The following is a 23,217-nucleotide window of genomic DNA, read 5'->3' on the forward strand; positions in this document are numbered from 1 at the left end:
AAAGATATGGCAACGATACATTTCAGACATAAATCATCCTTTTTCACTGTGCCTAAAAAAAGTAGAGTATCAAATGTTTAAGGATTTTTTCTATCAATAAAATTTCACCTCTTGTCTTCATGTGACTCCTGTCCACTAGCTGAATCATACTAATGACTGTTGAGATTGTCTCACTGTGCATTTACAAAATCTGGGGGTTTGGTTTGCTTCTGAACAACAAAACAAAAGGACATTCCCCAAAAGAAAAATCCACAGAATCAAATCATAGAATAAAATATCCAAAAATTACTGGGAAAAATCCCCAAAGCTGTTTTCATAAAAACATTTTTACATACAATGCATGATGACTCAGAAAGATTCACACACCAGAATCACACTGGTACAGATTTTGAATAGAAATGATAAATAAATAAGCCTGTGGGAACTCCACCAAAAGTCCAAATAAAACTGCCTTCCCTCCACTCCCAAATCTAGAAATGTTTTACTACCTCTCCTTCATTATCATTCTCATCTTTAGTTCTTCAGATAAAGTTTGTCAAATGGAAATGATGAAATGTCCCAATAAAGGCCATTTTCTTCTGGGCTTTTTCTACACTTAATAGAGCTTCTTATCAGGAGATTTTTAGTTCAGTTTTGCAGACTAAAGAGGTAAATGTATTTTGATGCCTGAAGTTTGGATGCTTCTGTGAAATGAACATAATAACTTTTGGAGGGGCACCAGTCACCAGTGGAGAATGACCTCCAAGTATTTCTGATGGTCCCTTATAGTTTTGACAATGTAAGTTTCACATCCTCAAAGACAGCAACTCAGTTTCTGCCTATAGTTAAAAGAAACCCCACTGACTTAAGTGGTGTTGTATGGGATGTGACTAAGAACAAAGTTTGGGCCAATGAGTGTTAGTAGAGATAAAATCTTGTAAAACAAGCAAAGATCAGATATTGTTAAGCAAGCAGAATATTGCAATATGTATTGTTGTTACAAATCCCTCATCTCCATAAGAAATTAAGGCATGAAAGTTTCTTAGTCAATTGGCATTTATCATAAACCTTAGAATTGGTGACTGATTTACAAATGTAGCTTTTTATTTTAGCCAAAATCTTTCATCGGATGTTTTTTTCTTGGTGTGCAGGATGATGCATTCTGTTCAAGCCGCTGGATTTAAAATGTTTATCCTGTGCAGATAAAATAGCATTATTAGAGAAACAGCCAGTTTCAACCAAGAGGGTTATACATATAATTACTTCAAATATTCTAATTCTTTACACACATGTACACGCACACACAATTAGTATATGTCTTGTACATAGAAAAGGTTTTTTGTCAGATCATAACTCATGAGAAAAATTGTTCCATGGAAAAGACAAATGGCTAGTTTTAGCATTTAGAAAGATTATGTGAATGATCTGATAGGTATCCAATGAAGTGAAAGTAACTGACATAAGTGTTTGAGAAATTCAACTATCACCCATTGTACGCTTGTTCTGTAGTTGTGACCTTTTTATCTAATAACACTGCATATCAGGTATAGCCTCATAGCCTCATAGACTCTAGGACTGGAAGGGACCTCGAGAGGTCATCGAGTCCAGTCCTCTGCCCTCATGGCAGGACCAAATACTGTCTAGACCATCCCTGCTAGACATTTATCTAACCTACTCTTAAATATCTCCAGATAGGCAATTTGCTCCAGTGTTTAACTACCCTGACAGTTAGGAACTTTTTCCTAATGTCCAACCTAAATCTCCCTTGCTGCAGTTTAAGCCCATTGCTTCTTGTTCTATCATTAGAGGCTAAGGTGAACAAGTTTTCTCCCTCCTCCTGATGACACCCTTTTAGATACGTAAAAACTGCTATCATGTCCCCTCTCAGTCTTCTCTTTTCCAAACTAAATAAACCCAATTCTTTCAGCCTTCCTTCATAGGTCATGTTTGCAGACCTTTAATCATTCTTGTTGCTCTTCTCTGGACCGTCTCCAATTTCTCCACATCTTTCTTGAAATGCGGTGCCCAGAACTGGGCACAATACTCCAGCTGAGATCTAACCAGCACAGAGTAGAGCGGAAGAATGACTTCTCATGTCTTGTTTACAACACACCTGTTAATTCATCCCAGAATCACGTTTGCTTTTTTTGCAACAGTATCACACTATTGACTTATATTTAGCTTGTGGTCCACTATGACCCCTAGATCTCTTTCTGCTATACTCCTTCCTAGACAGTCTCTTCCCATTCTGTATGAGTGAAACTAATTGTTCCTTCCTAAGTGGAGCACTTTGCATTTGTCTTTATTGAACTTCATCCTGTTTACCTCAGACCATTTCTCCAATTTGTCCAGATCATTTTGAATTTTGACCCTGTCCTCCAAAGCAGTTGCAATCCCTCCCAGTTTGGTATCATCTGCAAACTTAATAAGCGTACTTTCTATGCCAACATCTAAATCGTTGATGAAGATATTGAACAGAGCCGGTCCCAAAACAGACCCCTGCGGAACCCCACTTGTTATACCTTTCCAGCAGGATTGGGAGCCATTAATAACTACTCTCTGAGTACGGTTATCCAGCCAGTTATGCTCCCACCTTATAGTAGCCCCAACTAAATTGTATTTGCCTAGTTTATCGATTAGGATATCATGCGAGACTGTATCAAATGCCTTACTAAAGTCTAGGTATACCACATCCACCGCTTCTCCCTTATCCACAAGACTCATTATCCTATCAAAGAAAGCTATCAGATTGGTTTGACATGATTTGTTCTTTACAAATCCATGCTGGCTATTCCCTATCATCTTACCACCTTCCAAGTGTTTGCAGATGATTTCTTTAATTACATGCTCCATTATCTTCCCTGGCACGGAAGTTAAACTAACTGGTCTGTAGTTTCCTGGGTTGTTTTTATTTCCCTTTTTATAGATGGGCACTATATTTGCCCTTTTCCAGTCTTCTGGAATCTCTCCCTTCTCCCATGACTTTCCAAAAATAATAGCTAGAGGCTCAGATATCTCCTCTATTAACTCCTTGAGTATTCTAGGATTTCTAGGGCATTTCATCAGGCCCTGGTGACTTGCAGGCATCTAACTTTTCTAAGTGATTTTTAACTTGCTCTTTTTTTATTTTATCTTCTAAACCTACCCCCTTCCCATAAGCATTCACTATGTTAGACATTCCTTCAGACTTCTCAGTGAAGACCGAAACAAAGAAGTCATTAAGCATCTCTGCCATTTCCAAGTTTCCTGTTACTGTTTCTCCCTCCTCACTGAGCAGTGGGCCTACCCTGTCCTTGGTCTTCCTCTTGCTTCTAATGTATTGATAAAAAGTCTTCTTGTTTCCCTTTATTCTTGTAGTTAGTTTGACCTCATTTTGTGCCTTTGCCTTTCTAATCTTGCCCCTGCATTCCTGTGTTATTTGCCTATATTCATCCTTTGTAATCTGACCTAGTTTCCATTTTTATATGACACCTTTTTATTTTGTAGGTCATGCAAGATGTCGTGGTTAAGCCAAGGTGGTCTTTTGCCACATTTTCTATCTTTTCTACCCATCGGAATAGCTTGCTTTTGGGCCCTTAATAGTGTCCCTTTGAAAAACTGCCAACTCTCCTCAGTTGTTTTTCCCCTCAGTCTTGATTCCCATGGGAACTTACCTGTCAGCTCTCTGAGCTTACCAAAATCTGCCTTCCTGAAATCCATTGTCTCTATTTTGCTGTACTCCCTTCTACCCTTCCTTAGAATTGCAAACTCTATGATTTCATGATCACTTTCACTCAAGCTGCCTTCTACTTTCAAATTCTCAATGAGTTCCTCCCTATTTGTTAAAATCAAGTCTAGAACAGCTTCCCCCCAGTAGCTTTTTCAACCTTCTGAAATAAAAAGTTGTCTGCAATGCAGTCCAGGAACTTATTGGATAGTCTGTGCCCCGCGGTGTTATTTTCCCAACATATATCTGTATAGCTGAAGTCCCGCATCACCACCAAAAAGTTGTTTAAAAAAAGCCTCATCCACCTCATGGCCTGTAGTAGATTCCTAACACGACATCACCCTTGTTTTTACCCCTTTTATCCTAACCCAGAGACTCTCAACACTTCTATACTAAAGATCCAGTATAATAAAAGTCTTTTGTTGCTTTGTTACACAATACATACCATCTTTTCTAAATAGCTGGACCACCATTAGTGTAAATGGTATCATCATAATTATAATGGCAGATACTGTAAGTGCTTCTGCCAATTCCTTACCATCATTTGTCTCTAGACAGCTCATAATATATCTTGCTAGACCAAGAATAAAAGATATCTTACTAGCCAGCTGTTTAATGTGAAATTTATCTAAAATAGTAGCTCTTAAATATTTAAAAGCAATGACCCTTTTGAAACTCTTCCTTTTAGTGTATAAATACTACGAGTGCTAACCATTTTGGCAGGCTCACTAATGCCACTGAAGTCTGGATGTATTTGCATGGAGTCCTGTCTACTCACCTTAACATATTTCATTAAAATATATTTTGAAAGGCTAAGATACATGTGCAGAGCTCTCAAAACTCTATGTTAAAAAAACCTTTATACATAACCCCTACACTTGTTCAGTATAGTCACACTATAATAATATCCTGCACGTACATAGCCATTTACATCAAAAAGTTGGAAGTGTTTTAAAAAGGTGGATAAGTATTACCATCTCCATGTTACATATGGGTAAACTGAGAAATAGAGAGGTGAAATGATTTGCTCCAGGTCACACAGTGAAGCAGAAATTGGGCTGGGACTACACCCTAAGTCTCCTGACCTGAGTCCTCTGTTCTAATTCTGTGTCCAGGAATGAAGGAGAGTGCAGTGTCATAAAACAAATAAAAGCTCACATCAGCAAATGGCGCTACATACTGTCAAAGATGGCATGCACACTTTTGGCTCTATAAGAATAATAATAATGGCACATCTTCAGTGCTCTCTTTTTTAGAGCATAATCCAATTGTGGTCTGTTAAATTATTCATCTTAAAATTAGGACAAGGCTAGTTTTATGCACTGCCAGCAAGACAGCTAGGTCCCTCTCATGCCCTGAGGAAAGCAGCTGCATAGAAAACAGAGGAGAGAGAAAATCTCATGGCTTGAGGAAATGTTCTTTGTGGAGGGGAGGCACACACACAAATAAGTTCTGAAAGTCTATTGAAAGCATTGCTAAAGCCTTTTCTATAAGGTTAGATTAGAAAATTTGTACTATTAAGTGCACTGGGCTAAATTCTTCCCTGTGTTTCATGGGCTCACTGGGGAGGAACTCTTCCTTTCACCCACCAATGCATTGGCACAGGAGTAGGGATGGATACCCTCCTAGTGCTTTATTGAACACAATTATAATAATTCCTAATAATAATTCTAAGCTTTTCACAGGGCTTGGTTAATGCACCTGCTGCCACACTAGTCTCATAGGGCAGGATCCGCCAGTTTGGAGGTAGAGTCAGGTCCCTGATTTTTTGGGTGCATGCTCCAGTTAGTAGTTTGCAAAAGAGGGGATTGCAAATGATCCTTTTGGATGAGCACTAAAGTGAGTTCCAAAGCACATTTCTCTTCTCCCTCTCATCATCATCTGGAACTATCCTACTCTCTGCTGGCAGTAGAAATCAGGAGCTCACTGCAGAGCCTACATCCCTTGTTCCTATCCCTTGCATGGCCTTAACCAAGGATTGGCAGGTTTTTCCTTTTTACTAGTAATACCAGTGATTGGCAGTACAGTATGGTAAGGGATGCTCTGGAATAGCTCACTGTAATTTTATATTTCTAATAATCAGCTTGTATCCCTCAAGAATTAAATACAATAAAGCACTGTTGGACATGTCCAGACCTAGTGTAAGCATGAGTGTCTCCTTGAAAGACAATGGGAGTTGTGTCCATTTTTATCAAGACCAAAACTGGTTCCATATTTTCAGATGCAAACATTTGGGCTGAGACATTCAAAGCTGCCTTCAAGATTCAGAAACTCAATTCCCTTTGGGAATTAGGTATCCAAATTCCTTATGCAACTTTGAAAATCTCAGCCCTAGAATCTTACTATGGTACTTAAATAGGAGTGCAATACAGAAGTATAGGGAATCATGCAAGATATTGTGGCAGGTTAATGTTTTAATTATGGCCAAAGTTGAATGAAAAATCATTAAATCTTTTCCCAAAATTTTTTCTTGGCATTATTTTTCATATATATTAAAAATTTGTCATATTCATATTTGTCAAATTTTTAAATGGCAAATTATCTGGCCCACTTTTCCAGTTTAGTTCCACATGGTCTCCATTAACCATTTATTCATTGGATTAAGAAAGGAAAGTACCTTTGGTGTGTCTAAGAACATCCAGTATTTTCCCAGGCTAGCAAATCAAATACAAAGACATTTAGAAAGAGAGTACATGACAGAGATGTTGCTAACTAAAATTCCAACTTTACATTAATTTTTATGGGGGGGTTGTTGTAATTCTTGAATAACAATCATTTAAAACATTGTACAGCCAAACAAGACAGTGTACATTTAAAACTGTCTTTTCATGTATTTGCTCTTATGTAATGCCCTTAGGAAACCTTGATCAACAAATAAGGGACAGATCATGACCATTTCCTTTGCCAAAGTTCAAGGGGAGGACTTCACCAAGAGTGGTCACACTTGCAGCACACAAGAACCACATAAACAATAGAATCTACAAAAAGGCTTTTGATTGAATCATGGTACTGTCCACCTCTGCATCAGCCAGTAGAGCTGACTGGCCCTGGACAGTAGTGCATATTATATCTTCCTAAGGAGAGGAGCGGCTGCTGTGTTCCTTAGGAGCTCTGTTAGATATTCTGCTTCCCTGAGACTTAGTGCTTGCACTGGAGTAGATTGACTCCTCACTGCCCGTGGTTCAGGTTCATGTATTGCCCCATGGTTCAGGATCATGTATTAATAGCACTATCTGGCTATGAACATTTATACTGTTACTGTAAAGTTGAAAGCAGTTCATTCTCTTTATAAAAATGTTGCTGTTCTTTCCAGGTCTATAAAGCAGAAGGAAATACCATTAAGTGACCATTAAATGTATGACCTGTAATTTTACTGACTGGAACATGGTGTTTCTGGGCAATTGGTTGCACAAACAGGCAGTAGGTGACATATTTCTGAAATGCTTTCTTTTTCAGCTGACTGCGGGGGACCATTTGAACTGTGGGAACCAAATACTACATTCAGCTCTGAAAATTTCCCAAACAATTACCCCCACCAAGCCTCCTGTAAGTCTCGCCTCCCCAGATCTTCAGGGAGGATTAATACAATAAAAATGGAAATAGATTATAGGAACTATGTGCTGTGAGAAAGGAGAAGAAACCTTGCTGTGTAATTGGATGACTATTAATTGAGGTCATGTTGGCAACTTGCCAGGAGGCTGAGGTACTGTATGGTAGCTAGCTGATAAATTGTGAAGAAGAATGCACCCACTCTCAGTTTTGGTGCACACACCACAGCAATATAGGAGCTGTAGTTTTTATAGGCTGTATTTCTGTCTAAAAGCAGTAAGGGTAGCAACGGGCCACACTGGAGAACTCTATGTCAGCTTGATGTACGTGACCTGCAGGCAGCATTTTAATCACACCTCCTATAAAATAATTAATTTTAAAATAATTTATGAGGAAGAACATTTATGTGTATTTTGTGAGTGATTTTGATTGGAGGTTCTCTTCTCGCAGCGGTGTAAATCAGGAGTTACGCCACCAAAATTAAAGGTGTTACACCAAGGTAAAACTGGTATAAATTAGAAGAAAATCAGGCCCACAATGTTTTGATAATGTACAATATTTGCTACTGATGCTTGAAGTGAAGAAGAAAGCACTGTTGTTGCTTTTCAATTAAATTTAAATTTTATTCAGTTGTTGTAGGAGAGCTGTGTGAATTCTCTGGTGTGTTAACCAAATGAAATCAAATCTTTGGGGCGAGGGTTGTCACAATAAGGTATGGTATCCTACTTTCAGTCACTAATTCCACAAGATGCTTAATCACATGCCTGACTTAAGCATGTGCAGTAGTCACATTGAGGTCACTGGTAGTGAGGCCATGGTTAAAGTTAGTTATGGGCTTAATTACTTTGTTGAATTGGGATCTTAGTATGGAACTCAAGACATTCTGAGAATTGCATGGTGCGCAGAAAAAGATTGTCAGTTACATCCTACTTATGTTGCTGTATGTGTGTCCTGGGGCAACTCTGGTTACATGAGTTCTCAGTTTGTGGAGAAAAGAGCACATCTAATCTTTCTTTCTTTGTTTTCTGTCAAACAAATCTTTCCCTTTAATACACCCCAAGCTGCAAAGGTTTTTTTTCTATAGAAGGAGGATAATTTGAATGGCCAGACTCATGTCATATGATTCTCTTAATTAAATAATGCCGATACCAAGTTGCACAGGATTTAAGTGCCAAGAAAGATCATTTGGAATTAGGCCCCTAAGTATCTTTAAAAATATGACCCTTAGTAACTGATGAAAATAGGATTTAGGATTCATAATCACTTAAATGCTTTTGAAAATTTTACCCAAGATCTTTTCCCTCATGGCCTGTCAAAATACAAATACTATAGTAAATATAAAGTACATGTGTGAGGAGTGGGGTGTTTGTTTTTGTTTGTTTTAATTGGTGTTGTTTTCTAGGTGTGTGGTATTTAAATGCTGGAAAAGGGGAAAACATTCAGCTTCATTTTCTATATTTTGAGCTGGAAAATATCTATGATGTAGTTGAAATCAGAGATGGAAGAGGAGCAGATTCCTTGTTTTTAGGCAAGTACCACATCAGGCATGATTCTAGCACTCTGATCAACATGATGGAAAAGGAATTAGTCATCTCTGTTTTTACCTGTATTTTGGGATGATTCATGAGACTTGGGACTTGATGAGAAGGCATAAGGATACATTTACTTTGTGTGATCCTGTCATGACCTATGCATGTGCTTAACTTTCCACACAGGAGCACTCCCATTGTAGCTCAACGCACATGTAAGTATTGACAGGATCAAGGCTTGTGTTGCTATATTAATGTGTCAGGTTTGGAGTATATACCTTCCCTGTTATAAACACCTGCAAGGATGTAGGAGGCTTGGGAAATAATTACTACCCGTATGTTGCTGTTTCTATCTCTTAATATGAACAGTAATATTTTTCATCCTATGGCATCCAAAAACATCTGACAATCCATCTAAATGAAAATCATCTAACCCACCATTACAATGTACTCATCTTTTCCTTGAGAATAGCTGTCTATACAGGACGAAACCCTGTTCCAGATGTCTTCTCTACCACTAACCAGATGACAGTGCTCTTCATTACTGACGAATCTGGAACTCAGAAAGGATTTCTTGCAAATTTCACTACTGGTTATAACCTTGGCATGCCTGGTGAGTAAAGTATGCAATCTGTTGGATTTAAGCAGACACAATTATGCTCTAACAAAGTCAAAATTGTAGAAAAATTGATATGAAATTGGGAATGGTAAAAGTAGTATGCAGCACGTCGGCCTAACTTTGGATTATCTGATCATGGACAGCTGTTGTCACTATAACATCATTTGAAAAAAATATTAAATTTGTCCAAATTCTGAACTGTCTAGAACTCTGTGCAGTGCCACTGAATTTAGGGCAGAATTTGACTCAGTATTTTCATATTTATCATTTTATTTTGGGGGGCTTTTTGGTTATTTTTTTTTTTAGAAAAATAAATATATGGAAAGTTACCAACACATATTAATTATGTTCATGCCCAATAATCAGAATAGTGCTTCGTGAGTCATTTTGGTCCATCATGGGCTGATAAATTAAAGCAGATTTGTGTACACAGTAATTATGGACCAGATTTTGAAAGGTATTTAGGTGTGTAACAGTGCAACTACGAGATTTTCAGAAGTGTCTAGACACCTAACTCCTACTTTAAAAGTGTCTAGGTGCCTAACTTCCATTGAAATCAATGGGAGTTAGGTGCCTAGGCACTTTTGAAAATCCTGTGTGGTGCCTAGCTATATTTTAAGATGCCTTTAAAAATTCTGTCCCTTTTTTTTACTGGGAATGGGCACGTAACTGCTCTTCCCAAAAGTGGTTCAAAAGATTTTGGCAGTGAGCAGCAGCTGAGCTATTTTGAAAATTTGGCCCTAATTTTGGGTGCTGAACACTTGAAAATCTGATCCAAAGAAGTTTTGGAAACCTGGCCCATTGTGTGTATAACGTGTATAATTGTTTTAATCAAAATTGTGTCAAAAGCCAGATATGTGTTTGTATGACACTAAACCTGGTAGTATATCACTTATTTTACCAAAATATAAAACAACGGATTCACCTTAAACAAAGTGATAAAATTTCAGCTACCGTAGCCAGAAAGGCAAAGTAAACTGAAGTAAACTTGTTTGTCAATAGAATAGGCAATTTTTTTCCATTTCCTTGCTCCCTAATTCAATCTGTAAGCAATGTAATTAAAATATATATATTATATATTTTATATATATATATAGTTATATATAACTGGAGAAAACAAACATAGCTGTATATTCTGAAGGAATGTAACCTTCTGGTATGCAGTTGATTGAACTAGAATACACCTAGCTTGGTGCATGCACCCTTTCTTCCTATTCCTCTGCTCCTCTGCAATATTTCTCCCCACACAAGATTTTTTTTAAGTGATTCATGATTTGGGGTGCATCCAGATTTGGGTGTCCAATTTTGAGATGCCTAAAAAGGGCCTGATTTATGGAAAGTGAAGAGCACTTAGTATCCAAAATCTCTAGTCACTTTTGAAAACCGTGTGAAGTCTTAAACCCATCGAAGTCTTCGTTCCTTTCTCACCCCTCAGATGTGTATCGTATTTAACAATAGAATAGCAGCCACTGGCATATAGTTGTTTCCATTTAACTTTTTTGAATAAATTAATTTTAAAAACCCATGTGTTTCCATAACAATAAAATACCAGTGAAGAGCCCCTGCCCATTTTATCACTAGAGTCACAGTTTTGTCCCTTCAGTTGGGTTGGATGATCTGCATAATTAGTCGTACTCTGTAATTATGCTTTTGTTTCCTTCATCTTTCTGCAGAACCCTGTGGACCCAATGCTTATCAGTGTGGAAGTGGGGAATGTATACCCCTTGCTAATCTTTGTGACAAACAATGGCAGTGTAAAGATGGCTCTGATGAAGCAGAGTGTGGTAAGTGTTTATGTTTTCCTCGTACCCAAAGAGCAATACATGTATCAATAATGATCATTTATTTTATTTTATTTTATTTTATTTTATTACTTTTTTATTAAAGGAAATAACCATTCAAGAAAGAACAAATGTAAAGAGTCAGAAACTCTGAAGATATAAATTGACATAGCTCCATTTACTTCAATGGAGCTGTGCTGATTTACACAAGCTGAAGATCTGGCTTGAAATCTGAGAGAGAGAGAACAAAGTGAGTCATTCTGTGACATTACATCTAAACGGGCAAATATGCCTGTGAAAGCAGGGAGTGTCCTCAACACTTCAAGATGTAGGCTACTTAAAATGACAGGAGAATATCCTTTTTCAGTTGTGTAGTTAATTCTACCACAGTAAGCCGGCAGATTTCTCTTCTAAGAAAACCAGTCTGACTGCTGGTTACTGCAAAATGCTTACTGCATGTAAACCACTGCTCCCATACCTGACCCACAGAGCTTGCCTAGGCTCTGTCTCATACAGGTGTTGGAGCAGCATTATGACTGCTTTTCACAGCTGCTCACGTGCGCAGGTTACCATGACAACAAGAGCAACAGCTGCTGTCATGCTACCATCAGTGAAGATAATAAAAATTAAATGCACAGTACCTAGTTTAGTTTCATGTAAAATTGATATAATGGCCCCCAAATGACAATTTAAATGCAAAAACTGTTAAAATCATGTATCAGAGGGTAGCCGTGTTAGTCTGGATCTGTAAAAGCAGCAAAGAATCCTGTGGCACCTTATAGACTAACAGACGTTTTGGAGCATGAGCTTTCGTGGGTGAATACCCACTTCCTCATGACATGCATCTGAGGAAGTGGGTATTCACCCACGAAAGCTCATGCTCCAAAACGTCTGTTAGTCTATAAGGTGCCACAGGATTCTTTGCTGCTGTTAAAATCATGTTGGGTCTGGCAAAAAATGAAATTGCTATTTCTGACAAGTTCTGTAGATCACAAATGGGAACGTTTAAGGGTAGGCTTTTAGATTCAGATACAAATTGTTGCCTTTGGCTGGTTTAAAGACAACTTGTAGGACCAAGATATGACCATAGACGTCTACTGGCAGTTCCCATTGACTTAAACTGGAACTGCGTGCATGCATCCAAAAGCAGAATTTGACTCTTTCCATTATTTCAATGTGTTCTTTTTGAGTGTGAGAATGTCGTTGTCTTTTTTTTTCCTAATTTCCTAAAATAAACTGACCTGCAGCCTCCACCTACAGGAAAAGCTGTGAATATAATTATGTAGCTAAGAACAGCTGGAAAAGATTTTCAGCCATTTATATTGTAGATTTAAAAGATGGATAAAGCAGTCATTTCCTGCTCTGTTATTATGTACTTGATCCCAAAGAAATGTTTTTGGCACAGATTGCTTTAATGCCTTCTATTGAGTTAGACATCTAATGCTGAGTGAGCTGTTACCAAAACAAAACAAAAAAACCCACAAGAACTAGCCTTAACCTCAGTCTAAGCCTCAAAAAGAAGTGAAAAGTCAATTAGACCCCATTTAGTCCCCAAAATTTCTCCTAATTTTGCTGAAACCCATTTCAAGATCTCATCAGCTGTTACAATCAAGCTAAACTAGCTGCCCTCTTCAAATACTCTAGTTCCTGGGGCTTCTCATGGGTCACAGAAAAGTCAACATATTCTAAGCCCTCTCTCACTTGGAGAAAGTTGTTAATATATTGAAGACTGAGAGTGGCAGTTGTTTGGGGTCCAGTGTCAGAACTCACTGCTTCCCTTACCAACATTACCAAAATAAGAGAATCTATTAAGAATCATATGTGAATCAGGGATTACAGGGGCTTGTTGGAGATGGGGGAAAGGGAATTGTAGTTCATGGAAAGATAAAGAATTTCAAGGGGATATTCAAGGAGAAGAGAGAAATGGAGTCAAAAGGAAGGCAGAAAGATCTAATTGATACAGAAGAGAGGGAAAGGGAGCTCTCCCAGTGCAAATCCCTCTAATGTTTTCTGGGCTTATCCAAGCGTTCCTGACGTTTTAAGTTTGCCAGTCACTAGTCACTATACATCATCTCTACCTTGTAATGATATATTTCACCAATATGAATACCAGAAGGATCATACTTATACTAATTGCATATTGAAGAGGATATTCTCAAAGCTCTGCTGTGTGCTGTTTTAGATTCAACCAGTCAGGAATATTCAGCAGATTTTTTTTTAATGGAAAATGTGGTTTCTACATAATCAGAAATTTTTACAGGAAATTGTTGCGGGCAGGGGGGAATGTTGATTTTTCCATTGGGAAAATTTAAATGTAATGGTTCATTTCAGGTCAAGCTGACAATAATTTTTATCTGCCTGAGCTTCAGCAGTGCCTGACCACTGTCATGGTTTGGAGTCTTCATGCTATCCTTCTCCACTAGAAGCAGGGCTGCTTAATCAGATTACATCTCCTGTGAGCCTCCACCGCAGGCCATGGAGATGCTGTTTAATGTTGAAGAAAACCGAAATGAAGCATTTCAACATTTGAATTTTTTTTTTACTTTTTTTGCTCTGTGAAAAAAATTGACATTTCAACTTTTAGTCCCAATTAATGATGACAGCAAATGTTGAAATATCAGAATTTCTCACAGGATTAAAATTCCAATTTTCAGTCAGCTCTGGTTTTAACTTAATCTCCAATTGGTTTTAGTGAAAATTGGATCACTAAATCATTGTGCAATAGGTTGAAAAAGAGGATGATACTGGCCAGGAAGGGGCCTTGGATAGACTGGCTGGAGCATTTGCTGCTTCGGCACATCAACTTAATAGCTTCCATTGACAAGATTCCTGAGATCCCCTGGCTGTAAATTAAAACTCTCTCCCATGTCAGAAATGCCAGAGGCAGGAGCACCACCAGCTTTTTTGGTGCCGTAGGTGGCGGAAGGTTGAGCCCCCAAAATACCACCAATGACCAGGACAGCCGAAGATCTGGATGCCGCGGTCGCTGCCCCACAAATGTTAGTGCCCTAGGCAACCACCTAGGTCACCTAATGGGTTGTGCCAGCCCTGGCCAGAGGAAGTGGCAGTAGCATGCCTTCCTCCTGTTGGGTTGTGTCACCTCTGGGACAGAGGGTTCCTCATTTCTGCTAGGCTGTGTAATTCTGTCTGTTATATTTCCAGTATTATAAGCCTACCTGCCAATCCATATGTCTGTTTTTGTCCATAGTGCATCTGTTTAATGGTTCTCTAAGCATCAATGGATTGGTACAGTTCAGGATTGAGAATAATTGGTATATAGCATGTGCAGATTACTGGAGTGAACAGATTTCAAATGAAGTTTGTCAACTGCTAGGACTAGGGTAAGTAATGTTATTTATTGTCTTTGTCAGCATCTCATTTATACATCTATTGCATAAGAAACGTGCTTCTCTAGCTGGTTTGAACAACTTCAGGATTGTACAGAAAAGGAAGCATTCACATATCTGTAGAGAGTGACATTGTTTTGAGATTTGGAAAATATATATTAAAAAGACTACCTTTTGGATTTCCAGGTTTTAGCTAGATATAAAACACTGGAAAAACTGAAATACTGCCAGAGAGGCTGTCTCCATGTTGTCAGTTTCTCACCTCTCCCAGACCAGGAAATCCAGAAATCTCATGAGAAAGCCTTTATTTTCATGAGATTTCCAGCATGATACCCAAAGCTCTGTGGTATGGAAAACTCTCTAACTGTTATATATATAGTACTTTCTTGAAATGAACCTCCTCAGGCTTGATCATTCCAATTTTCTTTATTGCATCTGTCAAAAAAGTGTCAGAGTAGCAGCCATGTTAGTCTGTATCCGCAAAAAGAACAGGAGTACTTGTGGCACCTTAGAGACTAACAAATGTATTTGAGCATAAGCTTTTGTGAGCTATAGCACACTTCATCAGATGAATAGAATACATACAGAAAACATGAAAAAGTGGAAGTAGTCATACCAACTGTAAGAGGCTAATTAAGTAAGTTGAGCTATCCTCAGCAGAAGAAAAAAATCTTTTGTAGTGATAATCAAGATGGCCCATTTTAGACAGTTGACAAGACGGTGTGAAGATACTTAACATGGGGAAATAGATTCAATATGTGTAATGACCCAGCGACTCCCAATCTCTATTCAAATCCAAATTAATGGTACCTAGTTTGCATATTAATTTAAGCTCACCTTGGAGTCTGTTTTTGAAGCTTTTCTGTTGCAAAATTGCCACCTTTAAGTTTGTTACTGAGTGACCAGAGAGGTTGAAGCGTTCTCCTACTGGTTTTTGAATGTTATGATTCCTGATGTCAGATTTGTGTCCATTTATTCTTTTGGCCAAACCGGATAGTCTCTATGTAAAAGAGCAAATGGACGCAAATCTGACATCAGGAATCATAACATTCAAAAACTAGTAGGAGAACTAGACTGAACAAAGTGCTACTGCTGTCAGCTAATTAAGTCACTTATTTAGCTCAATTAGTAGAGGTCTGTGTTTTATTCTGAGACTCCTAGGCATAATTCTGAGTTCTGCTTTCAGCTCACACAGGGTCGATATATAAGTAATGCATAAAAAATAATTATGGACTTCAATGTGTGACTCTGATTTAGTGCTTTGCAAATATTGACTAAGCCTCACAAAACATCTGTTTTACTTATTTTACAGAGGAAGAAATATAGGTTATGTGACTTGCCTACACTCACATACCAAGCCAGTAGCAGAGCTGGGAACCCAGGTCTCTACATGATTCTCAATCATCCTGCTTAACTGTTAGACACACTTCTGAGAGCTCTGTCCGCTTTAGAAGACAAAGACCATTTCAGTCTCTTTATTCCTTAGTATGGTAGAACAGGCAGCATAATAAGAAATGATAAGTATTGTTGGGATATACCTTTAATGCTATGGACTCATTCAAATAGAATAATAAACCTTAATAAGTTAGTGAGGAGGAGTGATGAAGATATGCCAAGTAATAGTCACCTGTGTTCTTCTCTGTAGAAACCTTAATCCATGCTCTCTGCCTTGGTAAGGTGAAATTTGAGCTACCATTGAGTGGGGGCCTCTTCCTGGCCTTCAGGTGGTGGAAGGTCCTTCCATTGTATCCTGTCCCCAACCTCTGCAGGTTCCTCTCTGATCTTCTGCAACTAAAGGATGGGCAAAATATTAGGCCCCATTATCAAAATATTGGCTCTTCATCCTCCTTACTTCCCAAGAGCTATCACAGAACCTCAATAACACCAGTGTCCATTTGTAATATATCAGTGTTCTGTGGAATAATGGCCCATCTTACTGTGATCCTTTATGGTTATTTGGATATGTAATGGTAGCTCTTTAGAACAGTGGTTCTCAAAGCTGCTCTGCCACTGTTTAAAAAGTCAAAATTGGAAATTGTAGTGAAAAAGTGAAGAATTTTTCATGAAAACTTGTACTGTCACCTGACCAGCTCTAGAAATATCTAATTTTGCACTTTAAAAAAAAATGCACCCTCTGACTAGAGAAGTTTTTTGCGGGGGAGGATGAGGGCAGCCACAGAAACAGCAATAATCTAATTTGTCAGTGGTTCTCAAAGCCAGTCCACTGCTTGTTCAAGGAAAGCCCCTGGTGGGCCGGGCCGGTTTGTTTACCTGCCACGTCCACAGGTTCAGCCGATTGCGGCTCCCACTGGCCGTGGTTTGCCGCTCCAGGCCAATGGAGGCTGTAGGAAGGGTGTCCAGCACATCTCTCAGCCCGCACCGCTTCCCACAGCCCCTGTCCACAGGTTCAGCCGATTGCGGCTCCCACTGGCAAACCGTGGCCAGTGGGAGCCATCATCAGATGAACCTGAGGACATGGCAGGTAAACAAAATGGCCCAGCCCACCAGGGGCTTTCCCTGAACAAGTGATGGACCAGCTTTGAGAACCACTGGTTTATGTGACCTGTCTTGAGCTGTCGCTTGGCAGAAGTGAACAAGAGAAGCAGTGCTAATTTCAGCTATGTTAGAAAAACTGGGAATAAGAGACAAAGAGGAGGAATAATTTCCTACATAGAAAAAGGCTGTCAGTAGGGAAATAAAATACTTATTTGTAAATGTTGAAAGGGATATTGTAAAGAAGGAGACATATAAAAATGTAAACTCAATAGCGCAGTGGGGAGGGAAGAGAGGAGCCAGCAGCAGCTTCTCTTCTAAAGCAGGAACATCTTTTAAAAGAGTAAGCTTCAGCAATCAAGGTCCACAGGGAAACTTGGTGTCTGCCCACATCAATTTATTGCCTGAAGGAAAAAGACCAACCACTGATGAAAACAGAAAAGTCTGGCTTTCCCACAGTGGCAAAGAGGAGTAAGTCAGAGGACTGAATGTTCTTACATTCAACTCCCTTGATAGTGACCTGAGGACACTTTTTGTCTGGCATCAAACTTACAAGGGAAAAGAAGTTGAGCTCTTTCTTATCCCTGTATGTGTGACTTAATTAACTTCCTCTGTCATCCTTGCTGCTTGAGAAGTTAGAAGATGGTCTCCCTGAACTCTATTCTTACTCTTTAAAGAGACCTACTGTAGCATAGTAAACTGAACTCAGGTAAGCTCTGACCTCCCCGTCAAAGCTGTGTGTGGGTCCTGCGGTTGGGCAAATACTTCAGTAAAGTGGCCTGGGCAGATTGAATAATAAAATCAAAGAAATTGAAGATGTATAAGACCTATTAGGTCATTTTTTCCATCCTCCTGCCTATGCCAGATTGCTCCCTTCAGTATATTTTCTATTACTTTGTCCAGTCTAGTTTTATGACAAAAGGATATTCCCCCACTATTCCACAGTCTATCATAAGTCATGGCCTATGTTCTCCTTTTCTTAATTTCATCCAAGAGAGGATCTGTTCAGAGCTGCTGCCATAAAATGGGGGCACAAACAAAATTTGGCCTATCACCTATGGCCCAGTGACTCTAAAATTACCTATGGCTTAAATCAGTCGTATGTGAGATTCCCTGTGTGGTAAGATCCTGAAGGCATTGCTTTTTTAAGCTTTCAACATTTACAGTGCAGTTTTATGTGCCATATTTTAGCCTCATTTACTCTGGGAGCAATTCCAGTGACATCATGGTGCATCACTGAATAACCAGCACTATTTCTTGCAGCAGGCTGGTTTTCAGTGGATGTCACCCATCTAACTATTAAGTGAAATCTTAGCTTGTGAGATCTGACAAGAGTCCTAAAGCTTGTTTGTGATAAATAAGCAAACTACAAAAATCAACCTAATCAGGAGCCCTTCAGGAAAATATTCAGGGTCTTATTTTTCATCATTAGCTTAGGAAATGTGTGTTGTTTTTGCCTGAACAATCACTGCATTTGTGCACACATCAGGTATTTGCACGTACAAATCATGATGGCAATTTGCATGTACAATTACCTGATTGATGCATGCAAATATAATAACTGTATATGCCTATTAGGAATGCAGTTTCACAGCAAACTTATCTTAAAACAAACCCCATTATGTTAAGATTCTTATGTTAGTTCTTCTTCGAATAGCGCCTCTGCAGATGCTCCACTTCATTGCACTTGTGCCCTGTCCCTTTGATCAGAGATTTTTGGTAGCCATGCCAATTTGTTTCACTCATGCACCTCACACATCCTCATGCCCCACATAGGCGAACAGCCCTCAGTTCCTTCTCAACCTCCTTTGGCCCAAGATAGAGTCAACTGCTAGAACAACTGTTCCTTTTTATTTTTCTTTTCTTTCTTAAAAAAATCTTTTTATTTTTAGAGATAATTACATAGCTAGGAGATTTTCCCTTCTAGGGGTTAAATTTTCATTAGTTTTGCTTGAGAATGCCTAGAATTTTCCCAGGATTCAAGAAGTGCCTCTCCTGTTGTGAGGTTATTCCAATAAGTGACAGACTCTCCCAGTACCTTTTCTGTCTCATACCCCCAGCAAGTGCAAGATCTGCACTTCCTTCAAGGGGAAATCCCCTCAAAACAGAGAAATTAAGTTTAAACTCCTTATGATGGAGCAAGATTTACACCCAACTTTAGATTTTGGAGAGAGCCCTCCCCCCCGTACATAGACCTCCCAGTACAGCTAGTGCCCCATCCGCATTGATATCTCAGTCACTGGAGACCAGCAGAGAGGTAAGCAGTACCATGACACCAAATACATTTATGGTGCCGAAGTCCTCATCTACATCTGCCTCTAAGCAAAAGTATGTGATGAGGAAATCTCCAAGAAGTTATCAGTCACCAGCTCACAAAAAGACTACGGAGACCTCAGGTCCTAAAAGGTGTCTGTGTCGGATCTGAGTGAGGCCAGTATAGCAAAGACAAACTCAGTACAAAGTTCAGGTACCCATACCCAGAGCAGCAGAGATAGGCTTGAAAAGACCAAGCCCATCCCTGAACAACACTCATTACCAATAACCAGAAAGACTGCTCACCTGTCTATGGTACGAAGGGAATCCTATACCAAGTGCTTGGTGCCAGCTGCATTGGTACTAAAGCCATCATCCACAGGTTCCCACCTGTCCCAATCCTTGATACTGTCAGTACTGCAAGAATTCAGATCCCTAGGGACCTGATAATATCTTCTGAGCCAGAGTCTCCACTATTAATAAGTGCAGGGAATTTGGGGAGCCCTATGAGATAGGTATGTGCTATTTTCCCCATTTTAAAGGTGGGGAACTAAGGTAACTTGCAGGGTTACACAGAAAGTCTGTGCAAAAACTGGGCATTGTACCAGGATCTCCCAAATTCCAGTAAGGATCCTGGACCTTCCTTTCTTTAACTGTAAGCATTTAATCACAGTTTGGGAAACTTCCAATGGATTGTTTTCATCAATTTAGGTTCCAATATTAAATTCCCCAATCCAGACTTTAAGATTCAGCCCTTTACGTTAATAAATTAAATCATACAAGAAAGGAGTATGGATTAGCAAAGGTAAGAGTGGACATATTTGTAAATGCATATGGCTTTTTCCTTCATTTTAAATCATATTTATTCTCTGTTGTTTCCAACTGCTGATCAGTACTTGACAGAACAATAGAAGAATCTCATCAGAACAGTTGCCTGAAACCTTTCAGGGCACACACGGCCTGCATCACCATGTGTATGTTCTCTTGCATAATGGAGATAATGATGCTGTATAACTGAAATCCTGGCTCTACTGAATGAAATAAAAGTTATTACAATAATAGCTTTCCAATAAAGGCACTTTATTTCTTTTTATCTTTACCGAAAAGGAAGAAAGAATAGAGAAGACATTTCACTGATTTTTAATGAGGTGGTATTTCATTCAACAGATTAGAATCCAGTACATGTTTTTGGAATTTACAGTTTTATGTGTTCCAACAAAATAATCTAAGAAACCTGTAGTCAACTAACTTGCTGTAATCTGATAAATCAAGAGAAACACTTGAGGATTAACTCAGAGAAGCACTTTAAACTTGCTTTCAGGAGGTGAGGGAGCTATTATCTTGAGGAGGTGTCAAAGACTAGAAGAAAATTCAGAGAAATCCAGAACAGTAATCCAGACAGCATAGCACTAGTCAAATAGAGGAGCAAGAGGGAGAAATAGTCAGTTCTAACTTGGCTGAAAAAAGAGCAAGAAATGTAGGAGAAGAAAAGCACTGAGTAGATAGTCAGAGGTCAGTGAGAGCTTTGACTTGAGTTAGAAAGGATCATAGGTTTTTGCCCTATTACAGGATCTCTTTCAACTAATCAAATTTAAAATGTATATTCAATTAAAGGATCATGATATGAGGCTCTGCCATCTCACACCTGGGGTGGCTGCAAACTCATTCTAGACCGAGAGGCCTGCACCAAAGACTGTGCTCTACCATGGCCAGAGGACCAGAGCCCCCTTGTAAACTGTTACTTGCAGTCTGCCCCAGCCAGGAGGCAGTGGGCTAAAGACTGTTTGTGCTTCCAAGAGGGCAAGAGCTTCCCCCATAGACTACTGATTACTGTCTTCCTGTAGTGAGGCAGGTTGACCTCCCTCACCACTCAAGAGTGAGAGACCACTACAATTGATGGGGAATTCAGGCATCATCCCACTCCTGAAACAAGGGGACAAGCCCGGAGAAGCAGCATATAAAATCCCTGCCATCTGTTGGATGATAGAACAGTGAACCTCCCAACCAGAAAGGCTGAAGGTCAAGAAGCTCACCAAGTGCCAACAGCAGCGGCATACAGTGCAGCTTGAGCAGCAGCAGCAATGCCTGCAACAGCTCAGGAATCAGCAACAGCAGCTGATTCAAGAGCCAGGGACCCAACGCTAGCACAAAGAATGGCAGTGCTTGCAGCAGTTGGTCGTGTTGGTACCAACACCAGCAGCTCCAGTCCTGGGGGAGCAGTGACCCCAACTATCCCCATGGTGCCTGTGAGCCTGACAAATATGGGTCCCAAAGGTGACCTGGAAGCCTTCCTCACTTTCAGCTGAGTCTGGACCAGGGAATCTTGGGCATGTAAGCAGCCCCCAGGGCGAAGTGACGACCCTGTTAGACATGGATGGAATTTGGATCTCCACCCTTGTCAGCTCTAGCTGTAGACAGACTCTGGTATGTCAGGGCCTTGTTAAGCCCCCAGACCCGTAGCTGGTCGTGGCTGCAGTGTATCATGGGGATATGAAGCCCTACCCTCAGGCCTGGATCACCTTGACTGTGAGAGGGGATATGAGGATGATGACAGTGGGCCTGGCACCAAGTCTAGCCTAGCCCATCATCTTAGGTCGAGAGTGGAGCAGCTTCTTGGGGGTCCTGTGCACCGTGAGCCTCGAGTCCCAACAGCCCCAGGGTGTCGTTGAGGGAGAGGTCCTGGAAGGGACAGACTGGGCACACAGGAACCTCAACCCAAGCAACCAGCAATACCTCAAGTCCAACCAGGACCTTCTTGATGAAGGGAATGATTGTGGGCCTCTCACTCATGGGAAACCCCCTGGTTTAGGCTCAGACTTTAACCGTGATTAGTGGGAGGACCTCACCCTGGGACAGGCCTATGAGCAGTTGACTCATGTGATGGGAAGATCATGGAACACCGCCCACCCCTAGACAATGCAGTATCCCCACTTCTAGTTGACAGGCAACTGCCTCTAGTGAGTCGATCGTGACTCCTGGACCCAGGACATCCAGACCCAGCTGGTAATCCTCCATTGCCACCAATGGGCCATCTTGCAGCTTGCCCACACTATTCCCGTGACGGGACATCTGGAGCATGAGAAGACCTTAGCCCAGATCCTGACACCAGGAGGTAAAGGATTTTTGTGACTTCTGTCCAGAGTGTCAACTCACAGCCCCGCAAGGGGTACTGAAAGTTTCCCTTGTCCCCCTGCCGGTGATGGACTCCCCCTTCAAGAGAGTCGCAATGGACCTGGTAGGACCCCTCTTGAAGAAAGTCAAGGGGTTCCAATATATCCTGACCATTCTCAACTACACCACCCAGTTCCTGGAGGCAATCCCCCTCCAGAATGTCATGGTGAAAACTGTGGCTGCAGAGCTCTTTAGAACCTTTCCCCAGGTGTCTCTCCCCAAGGAAGTCCTGTCAGACTAAGGTATCAATTTCACCTCACAACTGTTCCAATAGATCTGTGACCTGTAACGAATTAATTTATCACCCACAGACTGATGGGTTTGTAGGGCAGTTTAATCGAACCCTTACAGAGATGATATTGAGGTTTCTGCCAGAAGATCTTTGCTACTGGAACAAGCTTATCCCTCCCCTGTTACTAGCCATTAGAGAAGTTCCCCAGTCCTTGAGAAAGCTGAAGATGTCAGGGAGGTTGCACAGAGTGTAAATCAGAACAGAATTCTGACTGTATTTTTGGTATAATTCATTATTATGTTCCTGCAAATGCCTGTGAGGCCAAGTAACTGATAGGATGGAATTTTTCAAGTACATGAATTTGTCATTACACTAGAACAATATGAAACAATGATACTTTACTGTATTGAAAATTGGATGTGTAATAAGGGTGTATTCCCTTTCCAGATTGCTTTTTAAGCAAGTTGGTTTGAACGGACTTGTAACTAGGGACAGACCCATGTTACTAAGATTTCATCGTGAATTGAATCCAGAGTTAACCTTCTCCCAAACATAGGG

At 40.0% G+C, this 23,217-nt stretch overlaps 1 protein-coding gene across 1 annotated transcript in view; it reads left to right on the top strand.

Moving 5' to 3' along the window:
- The window catches only part of TMPRSS15 (transmembrane serine protease 15), a 91,197-nt gene that overhangs the window by 51,780 nt on the left and 16,200 nt on the right, over nt 1-23,217 (top strand). The window contains exons 14-18 of the mRNA XM_030548476.1: nt 7,142-7,231; nt 8,637-8,762; nt 9,236-9,376; nt 11,056-11,166; nt 14,372-14,504. Of these exons, the coding sequence (XP_030404336.1) occupies nt 7,142-7,231; nt 8,637-8,762; nt 9,236-9,376; nt 11,056-11,166; nt 14,372-14,504 (601 nt within the window). The remainder of the gene's footprint in view (nt 1-7,141; nt 7,232-8,636; nt 8,763-9,235; nt 9,377-11,055; nt 11,167-14,371; nt 14,505-23,217) is intronic.

Source organism: Gopherus evgoodei, chromosome 1 (assembly GCF_007399415.2).
Source record: "Gopherus evgoodei ecotype Sinaloan lineage chromosome 1, rGopEvg1_v1.p, whole genome shotgun sequence".
Lineage (NCBI taxonomy): Eukaryota > Metazoa > Chordata > Testudines > Testudinidae > Gopherus > Gopherus evgoodei.